The following is a 12866-nucleotide window of genomic DNA, read 5'->3' on the forward strand; positions in this document are numbered from 1 at the left end:
TATATTTCGAGGCAAACGAAAAAGCGGAGGGGAAAAAGGCATCGATATTGCTAAACTTAATGGGCGCTAGAACGTACGGCCTATTGCGGGACCTGATTACTCCAGCCAAACCGAAGGCGAAGAGTTTTAATGAAATTGTTGCTGTCCTACAGGAACACTTAAACCCTGCACCGCTGTTGATAGCAGAAAGATTTAAATTCCACAGGAGAACTCAGCACAAAGATGAGAGCAATGCTGAGTATCTTACAGAACTACGCAAGCTATCAAAGCACTGCCACTTCGGAGCAGGACTGGCAGATACCCTATGGGACAAATTTGTCTGTGGACTCCTGAGTGAAGGAACACAGAAGAAGTTACTCTCAGAAAAAGAGCTGATGCTAGATAAGGCTTTCAGCGTGGCAGTATCGTATGAAGCAGCAGCCAGGGGAGCTGCAGAAATTCAACAAAAACCACAGGAATACGGCACCCACGAAATGACACGGGGATTTGCAAAATGTTATCGCTGCAGCAGAACTAACCATGACCAGAAGGACTGCTGGTCCAAAGACAAAATATGCAGACAATGCGGGAAGATTGGACACATTGCATGAGTTTGCAGGTCTGGGAAGAAGACCAGCGACAACAAAAAGGCTACTAAGGAACCGTACAAGAAAGTACAAAAGATGACGGACAGTAGTTCCGAAGACCAGATGAGCGATAGTGAATCCGAGAACAGGAGACTAAGCTGTCTCAAACTTCACAATGTAATCGCAAAAGAGGATCACCGAACCATTTGGGTCACCCTCACGATAGCAGGGTCCCAAGTTAAAATGGAATTGGATACAGGATCAGCGCTAACCGTCATGAATCGACGAGACTACGAGCGGCTATTTTCACACATACCCTTGAGAGAGACATCCATCGTCTTGACGACGTATACGGGGCAAAAAGTATACCCCAGAGGAAAAATAAGGGTGCCTGTCGAAAACAATGGCAAGAAAATACGGAAATTGTATCTCTACATACTGCCAAATGGTGGACCACCGTTATTGGGATGGGAATGGATCAGGAAGATAAACTTGGATTGGCATTCCATTCATGCAATGACGGTGGGCGGTAAAAAAGATGAAGACGTCACTCCTGGACGATTGTCAACAATCTTAGCTAACGCCAAAGAGGCGTTATCCAGACAGAATCAGGAAGCCTCCTCAAAGATTGAACTTATAATTGCTTAAACTTAACCAATGTATCTAGCAACAGTAATTGTGATTGTAATTCGTTATCATTTAGTTGTTAAATGAATGTTATGTACTGTTTATCTAAAAGGGGAGGAATTGTTGTGTATGTACCTTTAAGAGAATAACTGGTCTCAGACTGCAGTACCGGCAGTGACCACCCCTGTATAAAAGGCGCTAGAGAGCCTCTGTTTGTTAGTTTTTCACTATTGACTTCCACCAGTAAAGACTTGTTTGTTTTCACTCCTGCTGGTCCGTGTCTCAATCATTCACGGACTTAACAGATTCAGTCCCAGTTGTAGATGTGACAGGATAGGGCACTAATACATTGCGCTGGCCAGTCCCCGAGAAGTGTTCACTTGTAAACATTTTAAGCAGTCCTAAAGGATTGCCTAGAAAGAAACAATGGCCTGTATTTTCCGATCTGGAAAAAATCTACGCCCTTACCTGAGGGCTCCGGAGGTCCAGACACTTCCGCTCCCGACTTCTGCTCCCGGGCCTCTGCTCTACAAAATACGCAGGGCCCAGGTATCCCAGGGGCGCAGGAGGTTTGCAAGTGTCCCTGGGATCATGTGGGCCATGGGGAACCAATGGGAGAAAGGAATCTCCCTTCACACTTTTGACAGGTCTCTCAGCTTAGACCTGTCAAAAGTATGAATGGGGATCACTCAAAAAACACATCAAAACATTAAATAAAATATTTTTTAATCACATTTTTAAAATTAGTTAAAATTACATTAAATTAAATATTTTAAACAAAAATTTAATTTTATGAAAAGAAATTAAAGTTTTTTACGGGGCTAAAAATAAACTTACCTTTTTTAAAAGTATTTTAAAATTATAAATGAGTCGAAAACATTTTTTTTAAATTTTTTGAACTCTTATGCTGGTAAAAGCAGGCCTTACATCTGCTTTTACCAGGCATAAGATTTTTAAGGGATTTCAGCGGGCGGAGGTTCTGCAGAAAGCGGAACACGCCACCCACAGAGGCCCTTCTCCAGGGCAGGCGTGCAATCTGTCAAGAGAAATCTTGACAGATTGGAAGTGCCGGTTTTCAGTGCATGCGCTTTGCATGCCTGAAACTGGCACTTGCGAGGTCCCTACGGGTGTGTACACAGATCGTACACATCCTTAGGGATCAGAAAATACGGGCCTCTGTAAATCACCTCAAGAATTCTGTAGTAATAAAAATACAAATTGTATTTGTGCTAAACTCAGCCTGCAGCTCATGATCTGAGTATTCTGCTGCCAATGTATATGTATTATAGGAAAGGTCATACAAGTTGTCAATTTTGGAGCAACTGATGTGCTACCATTTATAAGTGGGAATGGCAAAGTAGTGCAGTGTGATTGGGTATTATTACCAGCAATTTTTGGAAGATTAAAATAGACCACTTGAAAAGCCGCTTTTTCTAATAAACCTTTTACAATAGCAAACAGGACCTGAATCAACCCATTAATTTGACTCCAGCTTGACATTGTACATCGCCACCTCTGAGATGGGTTTCTACATGCAAATGGGAAAATCCAAGCCCTTCTTTTGCTTTTGATGGCACTGTATGCAGCAATGGAGGCATCAGCCACCAAAGAAACATGGCCATCACCAGGCTGAGTGTTTGGTCCCTTCAATCTTCATCCCTCTACACGCTGTAAAGGCGCTATATAAATGCAAGTTGTTGTTGTTGTTGAAATGGTTTTGCCACATTTACCTCTATGGAGCTTCCCCAGTGACTGGAAAAGAAAACTTCAACCTTTTTTTGAACTTCCTCAATTACTGGGAAAGGCCCACATAGACCAATTGCAGTAAGCAGACTGATGAGGATCACAGGATATCACACATTCACATTATTTACATAAATTTAAATAGAACTGGGGCCATAATGAGGCCCAGTGGGCAGACTGAATCGGGTGGTAATCATGCCTGAAGTCTGTTCGCCCAATCTCCCACCCCCAACTCCCATTTGTAAGTTCGTCACCTGTGCCACTGCTAAAGACCAGTGGAAAATCTACCTTTATGTCTCATGGGATTAATTCAATTCAATTCAATTCAATTCAATTCAATTTTATTTGTCATATATGCAGCAAATGTGTGTACTGCACAATGAAATGTTGATTTTTACAGGATCATGTAAAGTAAACAAAATACTGATAACAAGATTGGTAAGAGCTGCCAGCACATTCCCTGTTGCTCAGCTCCCGGATCTCCCAATACTAGCCTTGGCCTTCCCGATTGCTTGCTTTCTGTGTCTCCAGTCCCTGGTAGATTTGGTTCTTGATGCTTGTTCCCCATCCTGCTTTAGCCCCACCCACTCACAACTCTGACTTTCACATAATCCACCACAATTTGTCCGGCCTCAACATTGATCCCATGAGCAATGCTACAGGGGATGTGATAATAAGAGGTAAACAATAAACATGAGTAAGTAACTGTACTGACCAGTGGTAGTAGGTTTTCTGTTGTAGAATGTTTCATTTATAACTGGCTGCAGTGAATCTGAAAACCACAGTGAGGTCATATCTCTGTCTGTAATAACAACAGTAATATCAAATATTTAATAATATGTCTCTATTTATAACAACTATATATCAAGTCTGTATTTGTTGGTACCCTATATAACTAGTCAGTGCACTCCAGATATAATTGTGAAGCACTTTGAGACATTTCTATACGATAAGACACCATATAAATGGAATGTCTAATTTCTATTGGTAGTAATAATTTATCTGCTTCACCTTTGTATTAATGACAATATCCATTCTGTGTTTGTCTGTAATAATATCTAGGAACATATCTAGTCTTTATCTTTAATATCAACAATATTTAGTACACCAGATTGGGTAAGATATGAACATAAAAACAAATGCAATTGATGGCCAAAAAGGACCAGCTGGCCCATCAAGCCTGCCCCACACCAGGAGCATGCCAGGAGCAGCACTAGGCGTACCTAAAAATGCAGTGCCAACCTGGGGAAGCTGCAACACAGGACAACACGCATGCGAAACAGCGGAAGCAGCATGCTATAGACAGAGCTAAGCGATCCCACAATCAACAGACCAGGCCAAAGCTCTACAGTCCTGCCACATCCAGTCGTGAATGGTGGTGGACCATTAAACAACTAACGGGAGGAGGAGGCTCCATGAACATCCCCATCCTCAATGATGGTGGAGCCCAGCACGTGAGTGCAAAAGACATGGCTGAAGTGTTTGCAACCATCTTCAGCCAGAAGTGCCGAGTGGATGATCCATATTGGCCTGCTCTGGTGGTCCCCACCACCACAGAAGCCAGTCTTCAGCCAATTCAATTCACTCCACGTGATATCAAGAAACGGCTAAGCGCACTGGATACAGCAAAGGCTATGGGCCCCGACAACATCTCAGCTATCGTGCTGAAGACTTGTGCTCCAGAACTAGCCATGCCTCTAGCTAAGCTGTTCCAGTACAGCTACATCTGACAATGTGGAAAACTGCCCAGGTATGTCCTGTCCACAAAAAGCAGGACAAAACCAATCCGGCCAATTACCGCCCCATCAGTCTAGTCTCAATCATCAGCAAAGTGATAAAAGGTGTCATTGACAGTGCTATCAAGCGGCACTTACTCACCAATAACCTGCTCACTGATGCCCAGTTTGGGTTCTGCCAAGACCACTCGGCTTCCGAGCTCCAAACATGGATAAAGGAGCTGAATTCCAGAGGTGAGGTGAGAGTGACTGCCCTAGACATCAAGGCAGCATTTGACTGAGTGTGGTATCAAAGAGCCCTAGTAAAACTGAAGTCAATAGGAATCAGGGGGAAAACTCTCCATTAGCTGGAGTCATACCTAGCACAAAGGAAGATGGTTGTGGTGGTTGGAGGTCAATCGTCACAGCCCCAGGACATCACTGCAGGAGTTCCTCAGGGCAGTGTCCTAGGTCAAATCATCTTCAGCTGCTTCATCAATGACCTTCCCTCCAACATAAGGTCAGAAATGGGGATGTTCGCTGATGATTGCACAGTGTTCAGCGCCATTCACAACTCCACAGATAATGAAGCAGTCCATGCCCACATGCAACAAAACCTGGACAATGTTCAGGCTTGGGCTCATATGTGGCAGGTAACATTCGCGCCACACAAGTGCCAGGCAATGACTATCTCCAACAGGAGAGTCTAACCACCGCCCCTTGACATTCAACGGCATTACCATCGCCGAATCCCCCGCCATCAACATCCTGGGGGGGGGTCACCATTGACTGGAAACTTAACTGGACCAGCCACATAAATACTGTGGCTACAAGAGCAGGTCAGAGGCTGGGTATTCTGCGGCGAGTGTCTCACCTCCTGACTCCCCAAAGCCTTTCCACCATCTACAAGGCACAAGTCAGGAGTGTGATGGAATACTCTCCACTTGCCTGGATGAGTGCAGCTCCAACAACACTCAAGAAGCATAACACCATCCAGGACAAAGCAGCCCATTTGATTGGCACTCCATTCACCACCTTAAACATTCACTCCCTCCACCATCGGCGTACAGTGGCTGCAGTGTGTACCATCTACAAGATGCACTGCAGCAACTCGCCAAGGCTTCTTAGGCAGCACCTCCCAAACCTGCGACCTCTTCCACCTAGAAGGACAAGGGCAGCAGGCGCATGGGAACACCACCACCTCCAAGTTCCCCTCCAAGTCACACACCATCCTGACCTGGAAGTATATCGCAGTTCCTTCATCGTCGCTGGGTCAAAATCCTGGAACTCCCTCCCTAACAGCACTGTGGGAGTACCTTCACCACATGGACTGCAGCAGTTCAAGAAGGAGGCGCACCACCACCTTCTCAAGGGCAATTAGGCATGGGCAATAAATGCTGGTCTTGCCAGCGACGCCCACATCCCATGAACGAATTAAAAAAAACACATGATGGTCGGACAACCATGGCTAACCATTTCATGGCAGAAACATTGGGGAAACAAGGCAATGAGGCCTACCACCACCTCTCTGTTTGGCCTTGATTTTACTGCCCCTGTTCTCGTCGTGATTGCCTACGGCCACCACTTCCCTCCTCGCCACATATGAATGATGACAGGAGATGAGACCTGACAAGCTGCCCTATTTCCCTGCCTTTTGCCTGTTCCACTGCCACCCTGTGACCACCAGGTGTCTGTAGAGAGCAGTAATCTCTGGGGTAACAGTGGAAGACTCCCTGATAACCCTTTTGGTGGGAGGGTGCCTCATAGAAGCCTTGTCCTGGGCTGAGGCCAAACAACTACCTGTCCTTCCTTCACTTTCAGGGCATTTCTGCCACCTGTAACTTGTCCTGCTTCTTCCAGTTCTGCAGCAATGGTCCCGTTGCAGCCCTGTAGTATGTTGCTTTACTCCTGCTTGCTCACGGGGATCCCACTGGTAGTCCACCCTGCATCACTAATGAGCATCAACCTAGGGAAATGTGTTGGAGCTACGGCAAGGTCAAGGCGCCAGGCACAATTTCCATCCTATCCTCCTGGGCCAGGAAGTGTAAAATCCAGGCCTTTTCTTTATATACCACCCACATGTACCATGGAGTACTGACTGCCACATATTAAACTTTACAATGCAAAACACTGGCCCACTGACCACTACTACTAAATTAAAAACTACTTTGTACAAGTGAATTTACATAAAAGCAGTCTCTCCAAACTAAATTCCAGATGGATTAAGAATTTTCCTCCAATGATGAAGCAATGCTGAGAATAGACATTTCCAAACAAGCCAACATAATTTGGTGAACAGAGTAAGAAATATAAAGTCAAGCAGACATTGTTTTGATGGGGATTTTGCTGACTAGATAGTCAGGATTACAGGCCATAATTTGGACACACAGATTGAGCCTCTGTAATACTGTTATATTAAATAACTGTTTTTAAATGCATTAGCACTTAAAAAGTAAACATCTTACCCAGAACACCAGCCATAACGCAGATGAAAATGCAGTCTGTCTCGTTTTTACTCACTGCAACGGAAATAGATCTCAAATTAATCCATTCCTTAATTACTGTACTGTACCTCATAATATAGCCAGTGATACATCATACAGAGAAGAGTAAAATTTGAAGTTATTTCTCAGTCGAAGTAACCTGATATCCTTTAAGCGCCAAAGATAGAAATACAATGTCTTGTGAACTTCAGTGCCAGTGTTACTCTGAATTATCAGGACATAAGCAAGAGTGGCCCAAGGATAACTCTTGGGCTGGTTTTTCCTTTCCATGAAGAAGAATGGAGAAGGAAAATTGAAGGGAAGAATCACACCTGGGTAGTCCTTGGTGTCTTCTGATGGTTGATGATGAGCTAATGATGGCAGCCTGAGGGTAGGCCATTCAGGTGCCCTCTCAGTTGCAGAGACATGAGGCTAGGTAGATGAAAAAAGGAATAACTTACAGAAAAGAGGGAAGCTTATCCTTAAAATAAAAGCCTCATCAAAATTAAAAATAGATATTCTTCTTTACACCACAGGGTAATTTACAAAATCTTGCTCCCCCACTGAGAGTGCCTGCTGATAAACTGAAGGCACACTCGCCATAACTTTCTGTCCATTCACATTGATGGATCAGAAGTCGTGGAAACAGGCTCTCGAATCCCCAATATGCACTACTAGCAGGCAAGGCTCTGTGTTGGGTGCACAACTTTGTAAAATTACCCTTCATAGGGACATCATTTCACATAGTCCAATGGCACACAATGAAGGGAGGTTTTGTGTGTGGACTCTGTGTAACCAATCATTATTTTAATCAAGTTTCTGATTTTATTATATGTAAGGGATACATTTTCCAACTTTGCACTCCTTGACTGGTAAGGCCCCCACTGGAAGTGCGAAGTCAGAAAAAGACCCATATAGTGCACAGAGGAAGTCATCCTCCGATGTTGGTATACGAATGCAGCATACCATGAAGCAGCGAGCCCCTGATCTCAACTGGGCTGTTAAGAGCATCTACTTGGTATTGGATTGTTTGTGTTGAATGTTAACCAGGCATTTAAATGGTGTTTCCACAAATCCTACTATATTCAACAGGTGTTGAACAATCCTTTCATGTTACAATTTGCTATATACCATTCCCTTAAAATGTAATTATACTTTAAGGTTAAGTTCACGTAATGTAAATGAACCATGCAATGATCCAATCTTTGTTGGTCCTCTTGATAGAAATGTCACTTGTGGACCAGAAGAATGGATACTTTGCTACTTCAATATCATTTTTCTGGCAGTAACAGTGCAGGAATAAAGTGCTGAACGGCATTGCAGGAGGGAAAACACTTTCTCTTATCCATTAACCACAGATCTAGGGGCCACTATTTACTTTCAGCGGTGGTAGAAAACTAGCGGTATCAGATTGTCATCCCACTATATGTCCCACCCAATTTTCCTTTGCATTGATGTCAATGGAAAGGAAAATCAGGTGGGTGTATAACAGGCAGTTGATCCATTTCTACCATTCTTCCATAAGAACATAAGAAATAGAAACAGGAGTATGCCATTCGACACTTCGAGCCTGCTCTGCCATTCATTGAGATCATGGCTGATCTTCTACCTCAACTCCACCTCCCCGCACTATCCCCATATCCCTTGAGTCTCTTAGGGGTCGATTTTTAACTCAGGTGCGGGGAATTGTCGGGTTCCCCGAATTTGGTGTTTCCCACACGAATCTAAATGGGTGTGTGAGATTGATGCAATTTTAACTCAATTGGTCAATTGATTTCCAACATGTGGGAACCCTTGGCAAATGAGTATTTCCAGTCAGAAAGCCGCATAATATGACGTCATTATTGCTGCTGCATTTAGGGTCAGCAACAAGCCTTGCTTCTTCTGCAGGCTGCCGCCAACCTTTTGGCATTTGCTGATACACTGAGCTGGAAGCAGAATGGCAAGAGAAAGACCGAGGTCTGCACCCCATTTTGACGACGTTGCCCTGCAGGCTTGAGTGGAGGGAGCAAGAGCTCACAAGGAGGTGCTCTTCCCTTCATCAGGGAGGAAGATGCCTCCCCAGCAGACAAAGGCTGCGTGGCTGCAAGTGGCAGAGGAGGTCAATTCTTTATCGGCTACCCGCAGAACCTGGATACAGTGCAGGAAGAGATTTCATGACCTTCAGCACACTGGAGAAGTGAGTATGAAGTTCCCATCACTCTCAATCTGATCTCCATTGCCTCTCCTCACCAGCACTCAGCTTTAGCAATCTCTTCCTCCACATCCCACTTGACACTGACATCCATGCACCCTTACCCATTCCCTCTCTCTCTATGCTCACATTCACCTAACTATTCGACTATGTAGCCCTCACACTCCCTATCATTCTGATGCTATGAAAACAACTGACAACACACAGGGAGGGCCCTTGGTCTTGCCACCTCACTCCATCTTTGTCTCCTTCTAAGCATCTATGCTATGGATTCTCTACACTCACTCCTTCATTCTCACTCAAACTCCACTTGTCTCCCTCATTGCAGGAAAAGAGAGCTCACAATAAAAGAGAACGAGCGCGGACAGGAGGAGGGGCACCATCAGTAGCCCACCTCAACCCCTGGAAGGAGGCGGTCCTGGAGATCGTAGGACTGGAGGATGAGGCGCAAGTGGGGGACGGACAGACAGGTGCATCACAGCAAGCTGGTAACAGAATAGTTTTCCATCTCTCTCATTGACATTGCATGAGTCACTGATAATGATTCTGAAGCTATAACAGATGGACCTATGATCATCTGCAATATGCAATGTGCATGTAACCTTGACCTCACATCTCTAACTCTTTCTTTTACTCCCCCACAGGACCATCGAGAGCCCCCGTCCCCACTGTCCAGGAGGAAGAGCCTGAGCTTCCAGACTCCTCAGAGGAATCTGCAACCTCTGAGGACGCAGCATCAGCAGAATTCAGCGCACCAGCACCAGCGCAGACACTCACACCTCGGTGGGACCTTCGGGACATAGAGTAGTGTTGTCACCTGGTGTATCACAGCTCACAAGTGAGCATCAGCAGATTGTGGAGACAGGGACAGCAGTGGAGAGTACTAGTCGGAGGGCGCAGGACTCTGCCAGCTTGGCTCAGCTGCATGTCGACCCTCTGCCGCTGGGTTCATCCATAAGATCAGCGGGGCTGGAACTCCAGGAACAGATGCAGGAGTCTCTGGCAGGTTTTGTCTCCAGGGTCGATGTGAGTGTGGAGTGAGTGGAGGAGTCCATAGCGAACATGAGCAGAGCCTTTGTGGAGTCATTGGCGCATGAACGCATCACCATGGAAAGGATGTCAACCTCCATGGAGGAGATAAGTCGCCAGGGTATGGAAAACATGGTGAGTGTTCATAATAGAATGACATCTCTTGAGGAGCGATGGGCATCTATTGAACAGAGAAACCAGACGTTCATGGAAGTCCTTCTGAGTAGGACTGCCAGTGCAGATACGAGTCCCCATAGCCCCCCTGATGTGCAGCAAGGTGCTCTCAAGCCACTTCCAAGCACTGGCCCCTTCTGGTCTGTGCAGCTTCAGGTGGGTGAGCAGCAGCCTGGCACTCCTGTTGCTGCTGCTGGTGTTCCTGGTTCTGCTGGTGCCGCGGCTGGTGTTCGAGCTCATCTAATGCCCAGAAGGGAAGGAAATAAATGGCTCCCATGCTTCTGGTATATGCCTCCATTGAGGAAGCGCTGAATGAAGCTGGCGAGCAGGGTTTCCCAGGAGGTCACACTGGAGATGTGTGTGAGGCTCCAACCATCCACAGGTGTGGTTAAGCCTGGTAAAAGTTGCCCCAGGCCTGAAACCACAAAGTCCTGCCACCTGCAAATGATGACTGATCAAATCTCCTCTTTAATGGTTGACCTGCAGCTGATAGTCAGCAAGCCAAGAGTGCTCACGCCAGGTTTCACAGGCGTGATCCCCACCAGGCGTGTTTTACGTGGGAAAAGGGTTAAAAATGCAAGGGCCTGTTGAAATGGGATTATAAAGGCCAATTATTGCTGATTAAGGGCCTTAAAGACCAGTCCCGCCTGTTGGAGGATGGGACTGATTCGGGACCATCAGACACACCAGGGTTAAAATGGCTCGGTCGGGAACCAGGCGGGGGGGTCCCGACCCCCAGTTTCTGCGATTTTAACCCCCCACACACCTCAAAGCCCGCCTCACAGCTGAGTTAAAATCGACCCCAAAGTATCCAAAAATCTATCGATCTCTGTCTTGAATATACTCAACGACTGAGCTTCCACAACTCTCTGGGGTGGAGAATTCCAAATTTTCACAACCCTTTGAGTGAAGAAATTTCTCCTCATCTCAGTCCTAAATGGCCTACCCCTTATCCTGAGACTGTGAACCCTAGTTCTAGACACTCCAGCCAGGGGAAACAACCTCTCAGCATCTAACCTGTCAATCCCCTTCAGAATCTTGTATGTTTCAATGAGATCACCTCTCATTCTTCTAAACCCCAGAGAGTATAGGCCCATTCTACACAATCTCTCATCATAGGACAGCCCTCTCATCCCAGGAATCAATCTAGTGAACCTTCGTTGCACCGCCTCCAAGGCAAGTATATCCTTCCTTAGGTAAGGAGACCAAAACTGTGCACAGTACTCCCCAGCCAGGGGAAGCATCCTCCCAGCATCTACCCCATCAATCCCCTTAAGAATTCAATATGTTTCAATGAGATCACCTCTCATTCTTCTAAACTCTAGGGAACATAGCCCTAGTCTAAGTGAAACTTGGCCCCCTAATGTTTTGTGCCTACTCCTATCAATCTTAATAGTATAATGGCAATAATGTCAATAATTTCAAAGTGTGCAAAGGTCATTAAACCCTCCCTCTTGCCCAGGATCACTAACCCTTCCCTCATGCCCAGGATCACTAACCCTCCCCTCATACTCAGGATCACTAACCCTTCCCTCATGCCCAGGATCACTAACCCTTCCCTCATACCCAGGATCACTAACCCTTCCCTCATACCCAGGATCACTAACCCTTCCCTCATGCCCAGGATCACTAACCCTTCCCTCATGCCCAGGATCACTAACCCTTCCCTCATGCCCAGGATCACTAACCCTTCCCTCATGCCCAGGATCACTAACCCTTCCCTCATGCCCAGGATCACTAACCCTTCCCTCATGCCCAGGATCGCTAACCCTTCCCTCATGCCCAGGATCATTAACCCTTTCCTCATACGCAGGATCCCTAACCCTTCCCCCATACCCAGGATCACTAACCCTTCCCTCATACCCAGGATCACTAACCCTTCCCTCATGCCCAGGATCACTAACCCTTCCCTCATGCCCAGGATCATTAACCCTTCCCTCATGCCCAGGATCACTAACCCTTCCCTCATGCCCAGGATCACTAACCCTTCCCTCATACCCAGGATCACTAACCCTTCCCTCATGCCCAAGCCAATATTCCACCTAGTATCTCTCTATCTGCTTCTTTGGTTTCCAAGGGTCCAAAGTAACCAAGAAGTAGCACCTTAAACTTTGGTTAAATATTTTTAAAATATCATACGATTATCAAATAAAATAGCAAACCATAGAGAATGGAGCTAGACTTAAAAATCTCCTTGAAGAAGCTGGTGGTATTCCCCACAAAGTCGACTACAATGGCAGTGAAATCTGTAAAGACAATAACATATAGAACATCTCTCCATTATCATGAATTGTTGTCTTGCATGTTGGAACAGTACAAGGTTTATGTAAAGTTA

The 12866-nt window shown here is 45.8% G+C and overlaps 1 protein-coding gene across 1 annotated transcript in view; it reads right to left on the reverse strand.

Annotated features, from left to right (window-relative positions):
• The window catches only part of hhla1 (HHLA1 neighbor of OC90), a 60937-nt gene that overhangs the window by 22810 nt on the left and 25261 nt on the right, over nt 1-12866 (reverse strand). Inside the window, exons 6-8 of the mRNA XM_085992114.1 lie at nt 12694-12777; nt 7117-7170; nt 3652-3738 (exon numbers count right to left, since the gene is read on the reverse strand). Of these exons, the coding sequence (XP_085848240.1) occupies nt 3652-3738; nt 7117-7170; nt 12694-12777 (225 nt within the window). The remainder of the gene's footprint in view (nt 1-3651; nt 3739-7116; nt 7171-12693; nt 12778-12866) is intronic.

Source organism: Somniosus microcephalus, chromosome 7, assembly GCF_052327205.1.
Source record: "Somniosus microcephalus isolate GS21.2 chromosome 7, FLI_Smic_1.0, whole genome shotgun sequence".
In the NCBI taxonomy this organism is placed as follows: domain Eukaryota; kingdom Metazoa; phylum Chordata; class Chondrichthyes; order Squaliformes; family Somniosidae; genus Somniosus; species Somniosus microcephalus.